Below are 24998 nucleotides of genomic sequence, written 5' to 3' on the forward strand. Positions count from 1 at the left end.
TTTCAATTTGAACGTAGGTTCTCTGCAACTCTGCCAGCAACCGGTGTCTTCTTCACCTGAAAAATGCATTTTTGTTGCATGAGTAATTTGATATACAACATTTTTTACATCTATTTGTAAAAGAGTCTGTATACAAGGCACACTGGAGCTTGAGATTGAAAAAAGCTGTGGCCTCTGCATGATAGAACTTCATAAACAAATTCAGACTCAGTTGCACACAAGTGTCACATATCAATCAAATCAGTCTCTTTGTGCTTCTCAGTCACCTTGCAATGTGACTAAGATGCATTTCTGGGTGAAAAAGACGCCTTGCACTAGCAGAGTGGCACAGTACCTGGAACACCAAGAGGCCGGGTCTGTTTGGCACGACTGCAGCAGTAGTATATGAGGACAGATCTGCTCCACCTGTCATTTCAAAAACAATTCTGGACACAAGCAAGCTTTATACAATGTGTACAGCTCATGCCCAGATTTGCATATATCGCACCCCTTAAAAGAGAGGCCCTCTCCATTCTGGGTCCACAAAGTGGCAGAATGTGATAAAATGACTGCCTTCTTTATGTAGCTGACAGGTAATAATATATCGAATACTTGTGTCACATTTACACTTTCAGACAATGCAGGAAACTGAGCCTGCCCCACATTCAATAATTCTACTGAATAATTCTGCCTAATATATCATTATATGCTCCTACCTGGGTAAAAGGCAATCATTAAGTTCAGAACATACACAATGAAGGACATCAAAAACTGGCAACATTCTTCTCTCTCATTTAGAATTTGTCTGGCTCTATACAGCTCTATATTTTGTGTTTCACAGACACATCTGATGTCCTTGACTGTGTTTGCTGCATTGTGTGATCTGTATGGGAAATATCTGTAGTTGCTATGCAGAATCCCCTGGGTAACTGCATTATTTATGTCAATATAAACAGTTTCTTTTATTAATTGTATAAGAAATGGAATGTGCTTCTGAGCAGGGCCAGATTAAGCCATGGGGGTTGCCGAGACAATTAAGACGGAGACCCTGGTGGAACTACGGTGTGTGTGTGTATATGTGTATGTGTGTGTGTGTGTGATCATATTAGATTGTGAGCATAGATCCGGACATGACCCATTCCAGGTGGGACATATTCTCTGTACCTGGACATCACTCTTAAATTATGATTAACGTCACCTGTGTTTAACTATATAATTGAAAAAATAAAGGTGTTTCAACATAAGTGAAAGCAATGATAACTTAAAAAGTAAGTATAGGTACTGTAGAGAGCATTTTGTCCATTCTGGAATAGGTGATGTTGTGTATAATAAATGTAAACCAATGATGTATATTAAATCTAAACTAATAATGTAATAATGCACAGCTCTATCCACCCTCCTATGTCCTAATAATGCACAGCTCTATCCACCCTCCTATCTCCTAATAATGCACAGCTCTATCCACCCTCCTATCTCCTAATAATGCACAGCTCTATCCACCCTCCTATTTCCTAATAATGCACAGCTCTATCCACCCTCCTATCTCCTAATAATGCACAGCTCTATCCACCCTCCTATCTCCTAATAATGCACAGCTCTATCCACCTTCCTATCTCCTAATAATGCACAGCTCTATCCACCCTCCTATCTCCAAATAATGCACAGCTCTATCCACCTTCCTATCTCCTAATAATGCACAGCTCTAGCCACCCTCCTATCTCCTAATAATGCACAGCTCTATCCACCCTCCTATCTCCTAATAATGCACAGCTCTATCCACCCTCCTATCTCCTAATAATGCACAGCTCTATCCACCCTCCTATCTCCTAATAATGCACAGCTCTATCCACCCTCCTATCACCTAATAATGCACAGCTCTATCCACCCTCCTATCTCCTAATAATGCACAGCTCTAGCCACCCTCCTATCTCCTAATAATGCACAGCTCTATCCACCCTCCTATCTCCTAATAATGCACAGCTCTATCCACCCTCCTATCTCCTAATAACGAACAGCTCTATCCACCCTCCTATCTCCTAATAATGCACAGCTGTATCCACCCTCCTATCTCTCCTCTGTAGCTCATAAAACCTGATACTCCTGTGTCTCTACCTGCACAGCATACTGCCAGCCTGGTTCTGCTGCTGCATAAGAGGGACAGCTAGTCCCCTGACAAAAAGGCACCTGGCTATGCTTCCAAGACCGGCAACTGGAGACAAACCAGAACAGTTCTCTCTCTATTATAAATTATATAGACAAAAAATGGCCAATACACATTATCTGTACCTAACTCATTGCTAATGACATTAACTCTTACTCCCACTGGCGGGATATCCAATCATAAATCTACTACATCTAGTGCACTTTGGCCACGATTCTGATTTGTAGGTAATGCAAATGCATCTCTGGTTGCCCGTTGTGAGCAAAGGCCCTTATTCTAGTTCACTCTTTCTGACAAAATCCTTCTTAGATGGACAAAACCAGGGGGGCAGATGTAACATGTGCAGAGAGAATTCGATTTGGGTGAGTTATTTTGTTTCTGTGCAGGGTAAATACTGACTGCTTTATTTTTACACTGCAATATAGATCTCACTTTGAAGTAAAACCCCACCCAAATCTAATTCTATCTGCACAAGTAACATCTGCTGCACCTGCAGTGCACATGGTTTTGTCCATCTAAGAAGGATTATGTCAGAAAGAGTGAACTAGAATAAGGCCCAAAATGTAAATGAATTGCAAACAGAATGCCAATGTGGCTCCATGCACTACCTAATGTGTATGCATTCACAGTATGAAACTGCATCTCCCCATATCCCATAGCTAAGAGCAGCTGTCACTGTTATTATGAGCGCTTGCACCTACAGTAACCCTTGCTGGGAGAAGCAGATCAGGAAGTAATTGGCATCCATATGTATGGCTCAGAATAGTGGGTAACTCTGGCTATATGGTCTCAACACACCCACAAAACAATTATCTTATGTGTGCTTGCATTTTTACCACTCACTTACCCTCATAAACCCCCATTTAGCACTTGTGAATAGTGTGTTGTTGTTTTGCATAATAGTGCCTGTTGTGAGGCCATTGGGCATTGGCATATTCATAATGGGTGTAGGGTGCAGTGTGAGTCCAGGGGAACCCACACTGTACACAGATTTTAATACTTACCCCTCCAGAGTTCTGCGAAGATGGCAGCAGTACTGCGCAAATTGCTGGAAAAATATCCATAGCGCCATTTTTCTGGAGATCTGCACATACGCATTAGAGTCTGAGTCCTCTAGTGCTCAGCCTCTATAAAGCTGTCCTGCGCTACACTGCGTGGCTGCCAGTAGAGGAGATTGGGCCTGTACAGTGGATGCCACACAACAGGCTTCTCTCTTAAAACACCCCTGCCATAGGGCTTCTGTTTAGCTCTCTTTTCTTCTTTTCCTAGTCACCTTGCATAAGCTACTGTATTAACTGAAAAGCTACAACAGTACATGTGTTTTTTTTACAATATAATTATAATATATTCATTAATTAGACAAATATATTTACATAAATACATAGGAATATTATAAATGAATCAAATACATTGGGTTCATCACACAGAGAGCATTCTACAATTCTCTAAGCTAAAGAATTTCACAGCTTTTTCTGCAGCAGTCTTCCTGCCACCCAGAATCACCAGCTTCACTGCTCTTTCAGGGGGCAGGACCAAGTTCTCTTAGATTTTGGCAAGTCTACATAGATGCAAGATAAATGGGCATGACCATGTTCAAGTCCAACAAGACTCAGTCCCTGTCATCCTACACAACTTAGAGGGAAGACTAGGAATTGACCATCTGAGCTTCTTTTAGCTTCTTTTCTTAATCTGTCCTGCTCCTAGTACAGTGGTGCTCTGTTAGTAGAGCAGGGCTCAGATAACTATCCCCACTGGATAGGGAACCTGATGAATTGATGCTGGATCTACCCAAAAAGGATTGCTTGAGCATCTAGAATATAGGGGCCCCAAAAAGTCTGGCAGAAACTGGAGATGAAAAGACATTTATAATAATAATAATAATAATAATAATAATAATTCATTATTCACCTAAATCCATATATTAGAGTGTAATTTTGGCTGACCAGCACTTCTGGCCATCTACTAGTAGAGAATGCAGCACAAAGCATGAGGTTAGCAGCTGGCACAATTCCTCCAGGTCTCCCTGTGCTCTGCTGTGTGCTGAGCGTTCTTGCTGAGCGGGGCTTTGTGTCTTGTTATGACAGTCCGCAAGCACTGGCTTTCCCAGCAGATGATACTAACATGTGGGGGCCCAGCACAGGTTGGGCATCGTGATTAGAAATGCAATCAAAGTCTAAAGCCCTGGTAACACGTCTAATCAGGCTGCTTAGAAAAGGGGCTGAAATCGCCCCGTGTTAGACAAATGCGCAGAAGAAAGAAAGTGTTCAACCGTGGCCGATAATCCTGCTGCATTTCACTCTTAGGACCTGATAGAGACCTCGGGGTTATTCTGACCTGATCGGCGCTGTGCGGATTCACACAACGGCCAACAGAGCCGGCCCTAGCCTAAATGACGCCCTAGGCAAGATTTTGGCTGGTGCCCCCCTAGCACCGCCACTAGTTCCGCCTCTGACCCTGCTCCCCTTTCTCAGCACCATCAACCCTCATCATAGCAGTCATCATTTTGCTCCTACCCGCAATATTTTAAATAGAAACCCCCAAACAGGAGTATGTTCTTGCTGGGAAGGGGCATGGCCACCCAATAGTACCCCCAATTCAAATTATGCCACACAGTAATGCAACTTTATTCACGTTATATCATGCAATGGTGTCCCTTATTCACGTTACATCACACAGTAGTACCACTTTACCTTACGTACATTACTCCTCACATTATTCACATTATACCCATAAAAAATCCTGAAAAAATATTGTATTTTAAGCACCTCCATGGCCACACTGCAACCCAGCACAAAGCCGTGTGTGCTGGGCAGAGGAGAAGAGCTGCAGCTGCTGCTGTCAATTAAGGGGAGGGGGCCCGGGGCCCCCACTGGGCCCTTCCATCAGACTTTGGCCTGGGTAATTTGTACCCCCTACCCCTTTCTCTCGGCACCCCTGATAATACCACACAGTAATGCCCATTACACATGACACACATTATTAATGTCCTTATAACCATAAGGCCCCTTACACATTATGCCAACCTTAATGCCCTTCATACACATAATGACACATATAATGCCCCTTACACATATGTTGCACATTATTAATGCCCTTATACACATGACACACATAATGACCATTATGCATATGTTGCACATTATTAATGCCCTTATACACATGACACACATTATGCCTGTTACACATATGTCGCACATTATTAATGCATTTATACATGATACACATAATGCCCCTTACACATATACCGAACACTGTTGCACAACCAACCCACCCGCAGACAGCACTCGCACAGCCGCTAACACTGTGACCTCTGCCTCTGCTTGGATACAGATGTTTCCTCATACATCTTGACTCAATAGGCCATGCAGCTCCTGGCCAGTTCTGCTAACGTTGGGTGCCTTTTTTGCTGAAAATTCATCTTATTTGCATTGTAATGACCAGCATACACAAGGAGCTTCCAATGATTAAAATGATATGTGGCATGCCTATATTATGTGTGCGACTGTGGCTGTACCTGCATACGGAATGCTATGTTACAGTGATTTCCATGAATACACTATTTCATATGCAGATACAGCCTCACTCACACACAGAATATAGGCATGCTGCATATCATTTTAATCAGCAGAAGCTGCTGGTGCCCATAGGCATTCCAAATGCCCTAGGCACTTGCCTAGTTTGCCTATGCCTAAGGCCGGCTCTGACGGCCAATTATCAAAAGACTGTGCATGCATCTGGGCCACAGCATGAATGCAGAAGGGCACACAGCAACGAAAATCTGTTTCATTCACAAGCCAGCCATAGTTTGATTAACAGGAAAGTCTCAGTTTTGGGGTAGAAAACAAACGTTTTGGGGAGTGTCATGAAAAATGCAGATGTGCCCAGGCGTTTTCAGGGAGGTCATGTGACAGTAGCTCCGGCCTTCATCAGCTTGTGTCTGTCACAGTGTAAGGGTCAGGTTTACACACACTTGCACAGACTGGAAAAATCATTTGATGGTGAGTGAGTTACAAACGGCTAGTAGGTGACGGTCACACTGAGACATAACATAGTTGTTTGGTGTTAAGGCAGGGCTGGATTAAGCTTTGTGGGGGCCTGGGGCACTTAAGACAGGTGACCCAGGTAAGGAGGGGGGGGGGGGATATATTAAACTATGCATACGTCCCCAACATGACTCATTCCACGATGCACAAAATGCTCACTATCTGGACTTCCCTCTTAATATATGACTGGCGTCACCTGTGTTAAACATTTCAATTTATAATACAGGAATTTCAACGCCTGTTGAGAGGTATATAATGTGTATATTAAATTCAAACCACAGGAGTATATTAGATTTAAACTAATAGTGTAATAATGGGTGCACCGATACCTTGTCCAAGACGACCATGTCGACATTCAAGACAAAAAAGTGAAAACCCCATGTTGACCTTTTGACTATCGACCTAGCCATTGTCGACCTAATGCTTATGTCAATCTTCCATCCGTGTCAACCTTAGGAATGTCGACCTATTTGAGGTGTCAACACAAGCCATGTCAACCTTCAGTGGTCGTCCCAATGCATGTCGACCTAATTTTGGTCTACCAAAGGTCCCATACTGCTATTTTATAAAGTTTTCTTGCACTGAAACAAAGACAACATAAACAACCTTACAATACACATAGAAAAATAACATCTACTGTATCATCTGTCTTGTCACATGCAAGATTAGCTGCAGCCTCTGTACTACACACACACTGGGACAGGAATCAGGAGAACTAGTGATGTCACTGTGCTCTGGCTGGAAGGGGCCCTGACAGAGGGGGCCCAGGGTACAGTATCCCCGGTACTTGTTTCCTAGAACGGCCACAATCGTGAGTGATCGTGGCTCTTAATTAAGGGACACGATCCTCACGATGTGGCCGATTTTTTACACTTTTTTCACTTTGATTGACAGAAATCGGGTCAATCGGTCGGTCGCGACCAATTAAAATCGGCCGCGATGCGACCGACCGATTGACCCGATTTTTCCATAGACTTCAATGTTAAAAAATCTTTTAACATTGAAATCGGGAGGATCTTGTCGGTCTTGTGCCATTATAATGGCACAAGATGAGATGGACTTGATTAAGTCCATCTCACATAGGGAAAAATGTTAAAAAAGGTGAAATGGGCCAATATGACCCATTTCACATTTTTTATGTGCCCGCCATGACCCCACGATAGACGTCAACCCGAAGCGTGGCGAGCGCAGCGAGCCCGCGAGGGGCGGCGGTGCGCGTCCTCCGACCTTTTCATTCCCCTACTATCCACTAGGGCGTGGAGTGAGAATAGAATAGTGTGGCGAGCGCAGCGAGCCACCGAGCCCGAAGCGTGGCGAGCGCAGCGAGCCCCGCGAGGGGACGCGTATACCTGTGAAGTTAGACGCGTCCCCTCGCGGGGCTCGCTGCGCTCGCCACGCTTCGGGCTCGGTGGCTCGCTGCGCTCGCCACACTATTCTATTCTCACTCCACGCCCTAGTGGATAGTAGGGGAATGAAAAGGTCGGAGGACGCGCACCGCCGCCCCTCGCGGGCTCGCTGCGCTCGCCACGCTTCGGGTTGACGTCTATCGTGGGGTCTAGCCCACTTAGTAACATTTGTGGGGGCAATTGAAAATAATCAGGTGAAAAAAAAAAAAAATCGGGTGAAAAATCGGTCGATCGGATCGGTCGCATCGTATGCGACCAAATCGCATGCGATGCGATCGATCCGATTTTTTATCTTACGACCACAACGATCTAAATCGTTGTGGCCGTTCTAGGAAACAAGTACCGTATCCCCTGCGCCCCCCTTAATCTGGCTATGTGTAAAGGGCAGAAAGCCATTGAACAAGAAATGTCGCATTTTATGTCTCTATCGTAAATTCTTGCACGTTAAATGAAAGGTCATAGATTATGCATGGGGCGTCCCCTTGTGAATGTTGACCCACTTCCACCTGCGTGCTTCTAAATCCACACTGTATCTTACAAATTCATTGCAAATTAGCAATAATGGAGAATTAACTATTAGTCAATACAGAGAAAATGCACATTAACATCTAAAATGCAACATAAATAATACATTGTTTTATATATATATATATATATATATATATATATATATATATATATATACACACACACATTGTAACATTCACACAAATATTTGTGTGTGTGTTTTAATATAGAATGGTATACACGCAAACACACACAAACACACACACACACATATGGTGCATACTTATCAACTTTGAATGGCTCCTTTCTGTTAAGAAGCCTGAATAGAAGAAGACACTTCAAGAGAGTTCGGTGGGTGAGACTGGGTGCACAGGTGGGTGAGGGGCGCATATGAGCATTGGGGACAGGGCTATTCTTTGATTAACTGGTCTATGAACCAATCAGAACCCGGGGGCAGGGCTTCACAGGTGTCAAGGTCGGAGCTTTGCTTGCAGATCACACTGCCCCCACACAGCCCATTGCCTCACAAAGGTCACACTGCCTCCACACAGCCCACCTCCCCTGTCACAGCTCACACTGTCTCCACACAGCCCACCTCCCCTGTCACAGCTCACACTGTCTCCACACAGCCCACCTCCCCTGTCACAGCTCACACTGTCTCCACACAGCCCACCTCCCCTGTCACAGATCACACTGCCTCCACACAGCCCACCTCCCCTGTCACAGATCACACTGTCTCGACACAGCCCACCTCCCCTGTCACAGATCACACTGCCTCCACACAGCCCACCTCCCCTGTCACAGATCACACTGCCTCCACACAGCCCACCTCCCTTTTCACAGATCACACTGTCTCCACACAGCCCATCTCCCCTGTCACAGATCACACTGCCCCACACAGGTACCATGTACAGATCACACTGTCTCCACACCAGTGTCGGAACTTACGAGTGGTTGGCCCAGGTGCAAAATTACATTTTTGGGCCCTCCTCTTCCACTCCAAACCAAAAAACCAAGTTCACAATAATATGCCACTCAGCAGTGGGTGGCAGAAGTGGGCCCCTTAGTCTTCAGGGGCCCCGGTGCAATGCACCTGCTGCACCAATGGTAGATCCGCCTCTGCTCCACACAGCCCACCTCCCCTGTCACAGATCACACTGCCCCACACAGGTACCATGTACAGATCACACTGTCTCCACACAGCCCACCTCCTCTGTCACAGATCACACTGTCCCACACAGGTACCATGTACAGATCACACTGCCCCTCAAAGACCACACTGGTTCCACGTAGATCGTACTACCTTCACTTTACACCTCTAGCACTGCATTTCACACAACATGCTTTCTTATGTGTCATTGGGAGGTGTATCCGACTGGTAGCTTTCAGGAAAACTGAATAAGGTGTAAAAATGAATCTGTGTGTGCCAGATAACACCCTTTTAAAGATTTGCAAATAGTGCTAAATGTTATGAGGTGCTAAAAACGCTATAGAAAAACCGAGATTACCATTTTCATTAACTAGCAATAGAAGTAACACGCAGGGCAGATTTATTATTAGCAATGTGGAATCTGCTGCTTCCACATACCCTTTCAATTTTTATTATATAAATTCAAAGTATTACAGCTGTATAGCAGCATTAATACACCGGCAGAACAATGGGCCTTATGCTAGTTCACTCTTTCTGCCAAAATCCTTCTTAGAGGGACAAAACCATGGGCCTTATTCTGGTCGATGCGTAAATTTCCGAATTCTTTCGGATGGCGTTTTTTAGCCGTCTGCGCATGCGTAGGCAACGCTATGCGCATGTGCCACGCAAGGTCTCCGTACTTGTTCTCACTAATACCGTACAGAAATGTGCACCGCATTCACTCGGGAGATATGGGCGTATTATGGGCGTCATTCAGAAGTACACAGGGGCGTAGTTTCAAAGTGGGCTAAACTGGGCGTAAACATGGGCGTACACGAGGGAGTGCACTAATTCTGGTAGGCGTGCATTCGGACTGAACACCGACTGCAAACAAACCAAAAGGCAAGAAATATGCAGTGTCCATAAGCAAGTATTATCGGTCATGCGCTAGGCATTCGGATCGCCCAATTAGTACTCCCGCACCTGAACCAATGTCACCTGAACACCTGAACACAATACAATCCACTCCTCTACTCATTACTCATTAATTACACTCTTTTCATTGCTTCAATTGGAAACCTTGCAGCTTAAATGGACCATTACTAAACACACAAATCTATGCTGAAAGCACGGCTGCATTTGTTACACACATTTACACTGCAAGCAATGGACAGAACTTGCTTTCACTAATATAAATATACATGTCACTTTTACATTTACCAATAACAGCACACATTTGGGGATCAAAAGATAGTGGTATGTTTTGCGGAAATACACCGCATCGGTGCGTACAGCCATGTTCCCGTCCGTTCTGACGTGGTAAGACCGTGCAGAATATGTGTGTGTCCACCACACACGCAAGGTTTGGATGTCGTCCATAAACACGCCCTCTTCTTAAAGTGTGAGTCCGTCCGAATGCGGAGGACCGGTGGCCGTTTCTTCGTACCATGTCCGCACAGTGTAGCGTGCGGACCGCTCAGAAAGAATTCGGAAAATTACGCACCAACCAGAATAACCTCCCATGTGCACTGCAGGTGGGGCAGATGTAACTTGTGCAGAGACCTGCACAAGTTGCTTTGCTCAGGGCCTACAATGTTCTGCAGATTTGCAGTGCTTCTGTGTGTTACATGGCCCTGTACTGGACTGATCAGCACCATGTAGAAGTTCAGCAGAAGTAGTGTGAATGTGAGCGTGGGTGATTGTGTATTAAAGGGTTAACTTAAAACACATGCGCGGGTCTTATCGTTTTCCTTTACAGTGAGGGAAAAGGTGCAAGCGGGCCTTTTACTGCATGAACATGCTGGAACTTGCCGATCTCCACATGTCGACTGGCACTGCATACCTCCCAAAAGTCCTGATTACAGCGGGACAGTCCCGATTATCAGGGCCTGTCCCGCTGTCCCTCCCGCGGCCGGCAGTGTCCCGCGGTGAGGGGGGGGGCTGTTGGGAGTCCCCCCTGTAGGCTGCTAAGCAGCGGGGAATAAATGGGGGGCGCGAATTAGGCCACTCCCCCTGAAATTTCCGGCGTGCCTCCGGCGCACAGGAGCTGCATCCCGCTTCCGACTGGTCCAAAGTTGGGAGGTATGCACTGTAACTGTCAATATTTCACAGTAACTTTACACAAAAAAACCCACACCCACCTCCCATGTAAAACTTTACTCCCCACACTGTTTGAGTGTGCTGCTGCTGGTTCATGGATCAGAATCATCTCATAGTGCCGAGGGATAGCTATACTTAATACTTATTTTGCAGGAAAAGGGTGTACATTTCCCCTCCCCCATTTTCTAACCATTTATCACACTGATCTGAGCAGGCTTCTGTAGTAAATGCTAATCACAGTGATGTTTATTGATTTCTGCTTATACAACTGAACTCACACACAACTAAACACAACGGCGTAAACTATCATAATACACAATTCAGTGAAACATGTTTCTTAGTGAGATCAAGTGATCATGAAAAACAAACGTATTTCAGCCTTGCCCAGCATGTTCAATTTTGTACCATGGGCCTTATTTTGGTTCACTTGCTCCCCCGTGATGATTTACTTCTGCGCATATGCATTTATGCGCATGTACATATGCTGGGTGCGAGTGGGCACAGCAAACTGCTAGTTCACCATCCCTTTCACACCTAGCAGTGCTGGTGGGGGGCGTGGGGTAGCGGCGACGGGCTGCGCCTATGGGAATGCCCAGCATTTCATGGGTGTTCCAACGACACCAGAGAGTCTTAGCTGTGCGTGCACCTTCCAAATCATTCAATGGTCGGCGACTATCGAATGATTTGGCCCCCGCACCCAAGGCTGCAAATGGATGTTTATGCAAAACATCCATTCGCAGCCGTGGGGGAAATTCAGCGGTGTTTTATCCACATGCACCACTTTACAATTTCGCAGCATTGCGTGTGAACCAGAATAAGGTCCCGGTACTTGTGTAGTTTCACGGCGCCACTAGATAGGATACTAGATAGGATACTAGATAGGATACGATTTGTATGCGATTTGACATAAGATATCGCATAAGATATAGTATAAGATTTACTATCCATTTCATTACCCCACTATCCACTAGGGCGTGGAGTTGATTTTATATAGTGTAGCGAGCGCAGCGAGCCACCGAACCCGAAGTGTGGCGAGCGCAGCGAGCCCCGCGAGGGGACATGGATGTTGTTTCAAAGCAAGTCACCAATATCGCATGCCATTTGCATGCAATTCCATAAAATACATTCCGTGTACACTCGTGGGGCTCGCTGCGCTCGCCACGCTATATAAAATCAACTCCACGCCCTAGTGGATAGTGGGGTAATGAAATGGATAGTAAATCTTATATCATATCTTATGCGATATCTTATGTCAAATCGCATACTAAATCGTATACGATCTAGTATCCTATCTATCCTATCTAGTGGCGCCGTGAAACTACACAAGTACACAAATACGATTCCTAGTAAATTCCCCCCAGCCATCTTCCCACTTCCCCTAATAAGAGGTGGTCCTGAGGATAAATGATGCAATTCAAAGTCAATTACATGATTTGTGGTCCCAACCTCCGCTGCATGGTAAGCAATGTGCAATATGCGGTAATAAGAAATGATTGTTAATGGGGCCCAACAATTCTAAATAGGTCAGAGAAATGTGAAAATGTCAAATGTAAAGATGAGTTACAATGAAAATCATGCAGCTTTGGTATCTGCGGTTAAACAAGTGAGTGGTAGTACAAGAAAAATCATGTCTCAGTAAAATGCTGGGTAATAGTGTATACGTGATTACCCAGTGTTTGGAACTTTCTTACAGGCTACACTGCCACTTCTCAATTACAGTGTTCTGTTCCCTGAATGATTTTCAGAGTTTTAAAAAAGTCTAAAACATTTTTGCTGTCATCGGTTCACTTTGATTGTTTTAAATTAAAAGAAGCGGTTAGCAATATCTCCATTTGTTAAACTGACTAGTGCATTGCTTAGTAACTGCATTTTCACCAACCATTTCATAGATTTTGTCAGGTATTTCCTGTTTCTAAAATAGTTGTGACGTGAGTGAGACAGCAGCAAATGTAACACGTATTTGTTTTTTATTGTTTGATTCATGAACTCTATTTTGTTTATTTTTAGTTTGTGATTTATTTTTAGATTTTAGTGGTGCTAAAAATATTTTTTTTATGTTTAAAATTACTTTTTGGTATTTTCAGATTATTGTTATACTATTTACAGTATCCATTTATATCTGAGGGCTGCATATTTCACTGTCCAATTAATCGATATTTTCTTTTCCTCCAAGCCTTCTGCCACCTTGAAACCCGAGCACATGCAGAGGAAAGACTGCTGAAAAAGCTTTTCGTAGGGTACAATAAGTGGTCCCGCCCTGTGGCCAATATATCTGATGCGGTTCTTGTGCGGTTTGGCCTGTCCATAGCCCAACTAATTGATGTGGTAAGTGACTTACCTATGTCGGAATTATTCAGGTGACTGGTTTTACATATGACATGTGACATACTAAAACCAATGAGTTTAAAGGAGGGATATTACTTCTTTTTAACTAAGAAGAAAAACAATGAAGCAGAGGTATAATACAGTGTTACCATAAGACACTTTCAAGGTTTTTTATAGACCAAAATATTATTATTGATTTAGTCAAAATACTTACATGGATATGTAGTACTGTATATGTCTGTAAGTTTCTATGACCAAGTTACAAATGTTCTATGTGTGAGCCTTTTGTAACATGGCAGATATCAATATGATATTCCAATTTGTTCCAAACACACCAGAGCATGTATTTTTCTGGTTCTTTAATATATTAACAAAATTTGATCTGTTTTAGATGACATTATTAAATGTGCATTCATCCTAAAATTCCTGGGTCTAATATGCCAGTCCACACCCAAATAATACAGGCCACTCCATGAAAAAAGTAGGTCACACTCATTACTTTACAAGGCCATTAATCCTTTTCCTGGTGAAATTAGTGCTGTCCTGAAAAAGGATGGGGCTGCTGGGAGGTATAGTGTTAAAATCTGCCCACTAATGTGCCGTGTTACTAATGAATTGATAGGCTGCCTTATTATACTGTAGATGTATAACATAAAGTACTGTACAGTTCCTCTGCCAAGGGCACCTTAAAAAATGAAAGTAAAATGTAAGATAATATTTTATTTATTGTTAAATTACCAAAAATGTGAATAATATTAATACTTTATGTCTTTATTCACTGGTTATCATAAATTATTTTGTTTATCCTTAATAGGAACGTAGTACCAATGAAAGAGAAGGGTGTATATTTACCAAAGGTCTGAAACACATGAATGTGCTCATGGGTGGAAAAACATTAATGTGCTCCTGCTTATGGGCAGCTACAGATTTCCCAGATATATTTAAAACCATTCCAAAACTGGTCCCAAAATCTAGGGATAAAAGTCCTACTTGTGGCATTTGAGATTGGGATCTGTGCAGTGCTTCTTAGGGTTAAAAATGTGTGAATTTTTTATAAAATCGTCAATGTTGGGTAGTGTTTGAGGGTGAAGTGGATGTGGCTTGCCTCAGTCAAGCCCCAGGTGCCCAACTTCCACTTACTGTATCTACAGTACAGCAATGGGCTCAAATGTCTTCTACCCTGACTAGGGTGTTACATATTTGATGTGTGAGTACTGTTTTTTTAGCCCTTTAGCACCATATACACGGAATGATTGTTCACTGAGCGATATATTACACAGCGACCAAATTGCTGAGTGTCCCGATTTCATCAGAGACCAGCATTTAAAATGAGACCCTGCCGGGGGAAGCCTCTGGTCGCTGGGAACCTGAGCGACCGTTTTCTGGCTAGAATCGCCCTGTGTGTACAGGGCTTTATTTTGCCAGCACTTGTAGTTCTCTTAGTACCAGCATCCTAGGGAAGACTTGCTGGGAGCTGTAGTCCCACACATTTGTTCAGACACGTAAAAAAAATCCCTGATAAGTGCTGCCAGCTGACTACCTTCAGGTTAATTGAGTAGCCCTGGGCATTAATTAGCACATGGTAAATTTCCATGGTTAAATGAATAACTTCCTTCATTATCCAAGGCATTGACTAAGAATGAGGTATGGACTTAACAAAGTATATGGCAGCATTTATTGAGCAACTTCTGAATCATTTTGTACATGAATAGACCTGCTCTGGCACTTGTTGGTTTTAGTTCTGGCATCTACAGACACTACTGGGAGATATGTTTATGCAAGATTTACACTCTATCCCAGGACTTTGACTGATGCATAAATAAATATTTCTCACACAGAATTTTTATTTTCCCACGAGCAACAATTATGAAGTATTTTGTAGTAATTACAACACTCGTCTTTCCTAATTAGTCACTGACACTTTTTTTGCGTAAATCCCAAAACACTCCTGCAAGATAAAAACACAGCAGTTATAAGCCCATGCCGGATGTAAATGACTGAACTCAAGTTCCATTTGGACACAAATGTAGGTGAACAAATTGTAAAAGGGAAATATGATAGATATAATTTCATTATCATCACATCAGGCCTGGTGACAGGGGGCTCAATGGGGATACATGTACAGGGCCCAAAGGCAGGTCAGAGTGGCCCTGTTGGATCTTAGATCCAAAATATGTATTAACATGGCCTATTAATACTTTTCAATATTGAGTGTACACACTACACTTTTTTTAATTAAAGATACAGCTTAGAAGGGCTCTTCTGAACAATATCTTTTAAAAAATCATGTAGTGTGTATGGGGCTATAATAAGTGTATACTGTGCATAGATAGATAGATAGATAGATAGATAGATAGATAGATAGATAGATAGATAGATAGATAGATAGATAGATAGATAGACAGATAGATCGATCGATAGATAGATAGATATGTCTGTGTGTTTGTGTGTGATCCATGTATGCATAATGCATAATAGACACTTATACATTGATATATATATATATATATATTATTATACAGTACACATGCATTTTGATTTACTGCCTTACCAGTAGGACATTTATCATTTTAATTGTTATTTAATTGTATTATTATTATTATTATTATTAGTTAAAAGCCTGTCAAAATGATGGCTTAGACCCTATCTGTTCCTACCACCTATCTCTGTCTTCACAGCTCCCTCTGTCCATATTCATCAAATTTGAAACAGATCATTTAGCTTTCATGTTTCATGTTAAGGAGTAATTTGGTCTGTCAAGTGGACTCTAGTGGTCACTGGCGGTACTTCACCTCAGAGGTGAGGAGTAGTTAGGTTTTTATATATATATATAGATTATTGGGCATGATTCAGACCCGATCGCTGGGCTGCGATTCTTCAGAGCCCAGCGATCAGGTAAACGCTCCCCCACCATGGTCTCCCCCTGCCCCTGTGCATGGCTGCAAATCCAATCGCAGCCATGCATATAGGGGGAAAACCACTCGCAGTCACCATTGGATGGTTTTCCCCCATGTTTGCAGTGCCAGGCTAGTCTAGACTTACTCGCCGCTGCAATGGCCATGGGGAAAAGGCAATGCCTGAGTTTTCTGGGGCACACCCAGAAAATGCCAGCGCGCTGTACTCAAATGGCTAGCCATCGCTGCCTGTGATCGCACATTGGCTCGCACATGTACACTGCGGACCGTGCACATACATGGTTGTTCCATAATTGCTCGGGCTACGAATTCACAGCCGAGCGATTGGGTCTGAATCAGGCCCATTATTATTATTATTATTATTATTATTATTTTCATCGCTGTTCTTAGTTTTCCTTATTTTTTTTATTTTGCCGTGTTTTGTTTGAATGACATCACTAATTCAAATTCCAGGACTAGCAAGTTTTTTTATTAGTTTTGGCATTTTGATCTTAGAACTTTGATATCTATATTTATAGGTTATATATTGTCCATATTCCGCATGTACTCCACACAGAGGTGATGATTTATGTTTTTGCTGGAGGGTGCTCAAGCCTATTAAACGTAGGTGCGGCCATGTGAAAGGGCATGGTCTTTCTCAGCACATGTTAGATTTGCCCCACCTGCAGTGCATATGGTTTTGTCCATTTGAGAAAGATTTGGCTTTTGCGACCGAATCAGGTCCATAGTCAAGAGTATGATTAACCAATCATACCAAACAGCTGATGATTATCAGAATTTCCATATGTAGGTTGAAACACAGTAATTAACTAAATGTGTAGGAGGTTTAAAAGTGGGTAATGAACAGCCAATCTCTGCTAAAAGGGTGAGTTTGTGGAAGACAGTTTTTTTTAATAACCATATGTGTAAGACAGTTTGAGGTCACAGGTCTTACATGGCAAGACTGAGCACAGCAACAAGACACAAGGTATACTGCATCAGCAAGGTCTCTCTCAAGCAAAGATTCAAAGCAGACTGGGGTTAAGCCATTTTGAAAAAGCAGAAGCACATCACCACCTCACTGACAGACTTGCACATTATTGCTGGAAAAATGTAAATTAATTAATTCAATTATACTGTTTTATAGGTAGATGCTTATCAATTAACAATAATTTAAATTAAACAGCCTGTTCTGAACATTTTTACCTGCTACTCTGTGGGCCTGATTCAGACCTGAATGCTAGACTGCGTGTACTCGCAACCTAGCGAACAGGTCAGCTAGCATGCGAGGGGATGTGTATGATAACACATCCCCTTGCATGCAGCCAAAGGGGGGGAGAAATCATTTGATTGGTTGCCGATGGCCTGATATACCACTGTTTAGCGTGTGGACACTATATTATGTACACATGCATTGGGTGGTTGAATGCCAAAGCATACATATAACTGGCATGCGGTGAGGTCAGTGTCTGGTGAGGCAAATCATACTGAGGAAGTCCTGTCATGATCACTCTCTGTCAGAAGCAGTCACTGTCCCCAGTGAAAAAACCCCAGCTCGGCTAGGCACAGGCTCACTGTTGTGTACCGCTGGTCGGTGAGCTGCTGCACACCAAGATTTGAGTTCTCATTTACCCACTTATTTTTAGACTGGAGTGCCACAGATATGTGGATTCTATATATAGGTATGTGAGATGTGAGCTATACCTAAGCACATGCTCATTCCATTTAAGTAATAAAAAATTAGAACAATTCATTCCATTTGATATAATTGTACAATCCACATATGTAGAAATCAAAACCCAACGCGTTTCGTCATCATGACTTTATCAGGGGTAAGATTCCATATGATGTGTAGAAGGTTTGACATAGAATGAATGGGTCTCTTTATGTCATAGGAATGGATAGGTCACCTTGGACTCCTTACTTTTGTGAACGTTCAAATTGTATCAATTGCTGTGCGAAAATCTGCATCATTTGCACAACCAGGAAGGGAACCGCAACTATCTGCACTTTCAAAATTGGCAAGTCAGAGCTCAGTGTCGTGACCTGTGTATCCTTCCAAAATGATGTACCCCAGATTGCCGGCTGTTCTATTAAATTCTACATTCTAACTTCCCACTTTAACTAATCCAGTCCTGAGGAAGGAATACGCTTCCCTGAAACGTAGACCAATAAAGATGTTTTAAGCATGATTTTCACTTGGATGGAAGTCTCCTGAGTGGTTTCTCTTCTATGTGGATTGGATATGAGAGGCTCAGCACCTCTAAAGCCCCATACACATAGGGGTATTCTAGCAAGAATCACGAGGCTTCTGTCACTGGGAGTGTGTCGCAACCAGTCCTGCAACCAGTGGCAGAGTGTGCAATTTTCATCAGCAACCCTAGCTGGTCGCAGATAAAATTGATATATCAGCGAGCATATCGCCCCATTTGTTACAGGGCTTAAGAAAGGCACCTTGAGCAAGTTTACCCATAACTTTAACTGTATTAAGCAGGTCGCTCCTAAGAGCTAAAAAGAAGACATCTGTCTCCCAATATGTTACAATTTACAGTTTAAATATGGCCTCTGCACACGCTCAGTAGAGATCTCGGTGGCTATGTTGGAATAGGACATGGAGAATCCCTGGAGAACAGAAAGACAAGTACACTTGTTCAACAAGGTAGGTAGATAGATAGATAGATAGATAGATAGATAGATAGATAATGCTGTTTTTTTATGGTATTAACATACACTTTCAGAGTACTTTTAACCTTCTCATTGTATATTCATTTAAATCATGATCTATTCAATATGGAGCACTGCGTAATATTTGAGTGCATCATAAGTAGATGATAATAGTAATGAGTTTATCACTTGAACTCACTTCCTCACCACTATCAACTCTCCACCTCTCTCCAAAGCTTGAAATTTGAATTCAAAACACATTTCTTTATTAAAGCCTCACAATTATCCTCCTATTTCACCTTCATGACCCTCCAATGACTGCCTGTATTTTACCAATTTATTTTCCATATATCTCTTCTGTTATCAAACAATGGGGCAGATGTATTAAGCTTTAACAAGAGATAAATGCAAGGGTGATAAGGAGAGATAAATGCCCAGCCAATCACCTGCTAACTGCTATGTTACAGCCTATGTTTGAAAAAAGTCAGTAAGGAGCTGATTGGCTGGACGTTTATCTCTCCTTATCACCCTTGCATTTATCTCTTGTTAAGGCTTAATACATCTGCCCCAATATCCCTAAGCTTACCATTCTGTTTTTCACAAGATCTGTGTCTCTCATACATACCCATTACCTATGCAATGCCCTCACATGCACAAGACTTTCCTCAAGTAACCTGGAAACTGTCCAGTAACAGCAGCAGTTTGGACAATAAGTAGCATCATCACCACGATAGGCCTATCCCCAGCCAACCAACTTCCTTAGGTAGCTTCCATAGCCTATCATATAGAACTACTCTGTGATCAGGGCTGGTTTATTTTGGCTCCCATATTAAACTAACTCTATACAATACATCACTAACTCTTCTACACCCTACACTACATAACTGACCCCTCTATGCCCTACACTACATCACGGACAAGTCTAATCCCTACACTACATCACTGACCACTCGGCACCCCTACACAACATCATTGACCCCTATGCACCCTACACAACATTACTAACCCTTCTGCACACTATACTACATCACTGACCCCTCTGCACACAACACATCACTGACCCCTCTGCACCCTACACTACATCATTGACCCCTCTGCACCCTACACAACATCACTGACCCCTCTGCACCCTACACTACATAATGGATGCATAGTGGAAACTCAAAGGGGTCAAAAAATGGGACCCCCAAATATCATTGATGATAACAGCAAAAACTAAATCCTTAAATGGTAATGTTACAGTCCTGTAGAGCATTTACAGGAAACAGTGATGAAACCGGAGGCTTACTGTAACTGGGTGCACCACTTGTTTTTGATGAATCATTAGTAACTTTATGTTCACAATGACCTCTGTCCACACCAGCTGGACCCCACTCTATCATCCTGGCAACACAGGTCAATTCCACCCTCTCATTTTGTTCTTGTAAATTGCAATCACTGTGTTTAGCTGTGAGAAACCATCTTAATAATTTAGAATGGTTGGAATGAGTCACTAATGGTATTAATGCCGCCTTTAACACTATGTATGTTCTCCATTATATACATCATCCAGATAATCAATGTCTATGATGCCTTGGCAAGGAGGGAAAGGCTCAGTAATATTGTATAGTGCTGCTGGCAGAACATTCTATCATTGCATATGGTTTATGTAGCAGGTGGTACAATTGCAGGAAATAAGCAATTGGCCAGTCTGGAGAGGGCATGAGAAAGATATAGGAGAAACACACTGACTCTGTAATAGAGTAAGACATCCTGGGTATACAGTATCTAGCTGTTGTGAAGCTATATATCCCATTAGGATAATCTTAATATAGTCTGCTTTTGGGACCACATGTAGGAATTTACAGACTTAGGCCAGGATGTATCATCATTACAAAATGTGATGAAAATGCGGCGGTCAGCGATAGATACGTTAAAAAAATGCGGTAAAAACCCAGAAAACAGGGTTTTTACCACATTTTTTGTTTGATTCATCCGGGCTGGAGCTATACATTTGACCCAGAAAAGGAACAGTCTGAAGTAAATAGTGACATTTTTTTTATAAACTGCATTTACAGTATGTTAGGAGCCTCCATTTTGGAGTCCTGAGGGCTACGGGTGTGGTATCCGGGTCCGACAGGTGGGATTCCGACGAAAATTAGACTGATGCAAATTATCTCCTGGCAGGCTCAGTGGCTTGCTGCGCTCGCCACAGGTTCTATTCTCCCTCTATGGGGGTCGTTGACCCCATGAGGGAGAATAGCCCCAGTAAGTCGGGATCCCGACTGTCGGGGTTTTAACAGTTAGGATTCTGATGACTGTGTACTGACCATTGAAATACCGACTGTCGGGGTTCATCCGGCACCAAGGGTTACTTGGAGGTCCTTGTGGGGGAAGACAATTCACACACTCTCATGCACACTCCCATACAGACACCTCACGTACTCAAACAGACCAAAAATCAGGCGCAATCAAAATACCAAGGAATACAATTAACTACACATATAGGGCCTGACTGTAATGGGTTCAGCCCCCAGCGCGTTTGCCCCAGGGCCCGATGTTTTCACACTACATATGTGCATATTCGCATATGCACATGTGCAGGGTTGCTGTGTGGGAACCTTCCGTGACTTGCATAGTCACTGTGGTGCTCACACAGGGGGGGGGGGGGCAGCATGGAGGTGGGCAGGGGGCATTTGCATGTGAACGCCTTGCTTTTCCTGGGCATACCCACAAAAATGGTGGGTGCGCCCAGGAAAAGACTGGGCATCTCCATGCGAACACAGGCAGACATCTACCTTCCGGGGGCGGTTGACTGATGTCACAGTATGACAGCCGCCTGCCCGTATTAGACCTGGACGCCACAAGTCTAGGTCAGTCCAGACTGATTTAGATTTGCAAACAAGGTAAAAATCAAAAAAAACATTCGATGGTTGACGACCATCGAATGATTTTGGCCCCGTATGCTACCCTGTGAATGTATGTATACGCAAAACATCCATTTGTAAAGCTGCGGGTATGTGTGAAACCGCAGACAAGGGTGCCACCAGTCTCTCAGTACAAGCCCCAGTGATTCAAAAATCAGACTTGCTGTGGAGACTGAAATATGATGCAGTGATTCATATAGAAATCACTATGTCCCATTTTCAGTCCTGCAACTGAAATGCAAAGCCCTGCAGTGGTGGATAAAACTTTGAGATAATTTCCCACCTTCAAATAAATTCTTCCCCCGTTAGAGGTAGAATTAGTGAAGCTTTGAAAACAGACAAGTGGTGGCATTGCCCACAGCAAGCAATCAGATGCTAGCTACCATTTCTCTACTGAATTCTAGAAAATGATAGACCAGCTTTAGTAACTTTACTCCTCCGAATGAATAACCACAGAAGTGCCCATTCAGCAAAAGCCTTCTACAATATAGGCTATATTTATGAAGTACAAAAGAGACTATCTATTGCATTGTTCTATTTATCAAAAGAATGAATGAAGAGATTTCTCTGTCCTTAACCTACTGTATTTGCCAGCGCTTACTACAGTCCCCATAGACTGCCTTGGGCAAGGTGGAATCAGGTAATTTATAAAGTTGAGATGCATTAGCTAAACTGGCAGAAGACCAGTAATGCCAGGTGCTGGATCACTGGCAGGTTAAATATCCCTATGTGCATATCAGTCACACATACGCATTTCATCTTAACCTTTCACCAGTATTCAAAATAAATATATATCAGTGTGAGAAGCAGCCATATAAAATGAATGGTACCGCTGGCAAGTGGATTTCATTGGGAAACAGAGCCATTAGTTGTGATGAAGTGTGAAGCAAGGATACTGGAGATACATATAATATCACAGCAGCGGGTATGCCGGCAGTCAAAAAACGTATCACCCACATCCTGATATGTAGAATACCAACAGGGGCACCTCAAGTAAGTTAATCCTGTCCCCCTAACCCCCACTTCTAGCAGCAAACCCCTTTCGGTCGACAGGTCGACATGTTTTTTTTCACTGTTTTTTGACCCGCATGTGCCGACAGGCGGTATTTCATAGGGCGTGGTGGGAGAATAAAATAGTGTGCCGAGCGCAGCGACGCACCGCGCCCGAAGCATTGTGAGGGGCTGCGGTTGACTTCCAACTGTGTCAATGTTGACTGTGTCGACATTCCGGTCAAAAAATTGTAAAAAAAACCCATGTCGACCTCGCGACCTGTCTACCGAAAGTCATGTTGACTTTTTCACCTGTCTACATTCTATATGTCGGTATTTTGACCTTGTCAGGATGTTAAATGTCGGTATTTTGACCTTGTCGGGATTTTAAATGTTGGTATTTTGATCTTGTCGGGAATTTGACTTTGTCGGGACTTTGACCATTGGTCAATAGCTGTCAGGATTTTGACCATCGTTATTTCATACCGAATCCGTGTCATGAGGAGCTCGTTGTACAGTGCTAAGTAGCATGTCTAAAAATAAAAATAAGCTTCAACATTTTAAGGCAATACATATTTGTTTGTCCCTGATCAGTTCTCTATATAATTTTTTACAGGACGAGAAGAACCAGATGATGACGACCAATGTCTGGGTCAAACAGGTAAGATACTTGTAATAATTGTGAGGTATACATAGGAAACCGCTAGCTACGGTACTGTGGAATTTAGCACCGGCATACTGCATTAAAAATAGCTGTATATCAGAAGGGATGCAGTTTAAATCCCGGCGGTCGGGATCCCGGCGTTCAAAATCCCGACGCCGGTAGAGTCTGAGCACTAGAGAGCTAAAACCCTTCTGCATGCACATTTTTTTTTAAATGTTGTGGCGGCCATTTTCCCTGTGATTTCCGCATAGCACCATTGTAGTCTGAGCACTAGATTGCACAGATTCTACTATGCATTTGTTGGTTTTCACACAAGATTTGGATGAGGCTTTAATGACAGGAACGGAGCAGGTGGCAATACCATTACAATGCAAATTGCTTCGAAGCACACCCTGCATTTGTCTTTGTTATCAGATCTCAGGGAGTGTAAATCCTGGATAATCACAACAGTAGCAAAAATAATAATTGAAGGGTGAGATTATTTGAAGTAAATTAGTTTTTTTTTAACACAAATGCATTGTATAATATTAAGCCAATTCTATTTCCCACTTGCTCCTCCCCCAACAATTGAAAAAATATTATAGCACTGAGATGAAAATTTCACTTCAGTAATAGTACTTTTCCTTGCTATAGCCTTTTTCCCAGTCCCAGGCCATTTGCTGGACAAAAAAAAAAAGCTAAATTAAAAAAATGGAAAAGTGGAATGAAGACATATCAACGCTATAGGGGATACTATAGCTTTACACAGTTCCCTAATATATAAGGGTGCAGGATCTTGGGTGTGAATGGACCTCTCCACCACGTCCCTTAAATGTACAGACGTATGTGGGATCACAGAAGTCTCAGAATGCACGTCAAACTAATTCTGGACAACGTGGGATCGATGACAAGGTGCATTACTGTGCTGGAAAAATCCATCCTTGTGGGGTACATGAAGTCCATGATGGGCTGCAAACTGTCATCAAGCATTGCAACATAGCAGTTACTGGTCAATGATGGCGGACCCAACCCATGCTGCGTGATCACACCCCACACCTTTGGGAAACCATCATTAGCCTATACAGTGCCTTGTTAAAAGCTGGGTTCCATGGTCTCCTGGGGTCTGCACTACACCTGAACACTACCATCAGCCCAAAACCATTGAAACTATGGTGACTCGTTGGACCACGCCACCTATTGGCAATATGACAGGGTTCAAATGGTAACATCACAAGCCCAGGTGAGGCACTG

The 24998-nt window shown here is 43.0% G+C and overlaps 1 protein-coding gene across 2 annotated transcripts in view; it reads left to right on the forward strand.

Moving 5' to 3' along the window:
- Positions 1-24998, forward strand: part of CHRNA4 (cholinergic receptor nicotinic alpha 4 subunit) — a 55678-nt gene that overhangs the window by 5231 nt on the left and 25449 nt on the right. For both annotated transcript variants that reach the window (XM_083146759.1, XM_083146758.1), the window contains exons 2-3: positions 13499-13650; positions 23721-23765. In XM_083146759.1, coding sequence (XP_083002885.1) covers positions 13499-13650; positions 23721-23765 — 197 coding nt within the window. The remainder of the gene's footprint in view (positions 1-13498; positions 13651-23720; positions 23766-24998) is intronic.

The sequence above is a fragment of the Crinia signifera genome, chromosome 6 (assembly GCF_055691185.1).
Source record: "Crinia signifera chromosome 6, ASM5569118v1, whole genome shotgun sequence".
NCBI lineage: Eukaryota > Metazoa > Chordata > Amphibia > Anura > Myobatrachidae > Crinia > Crinia signifera.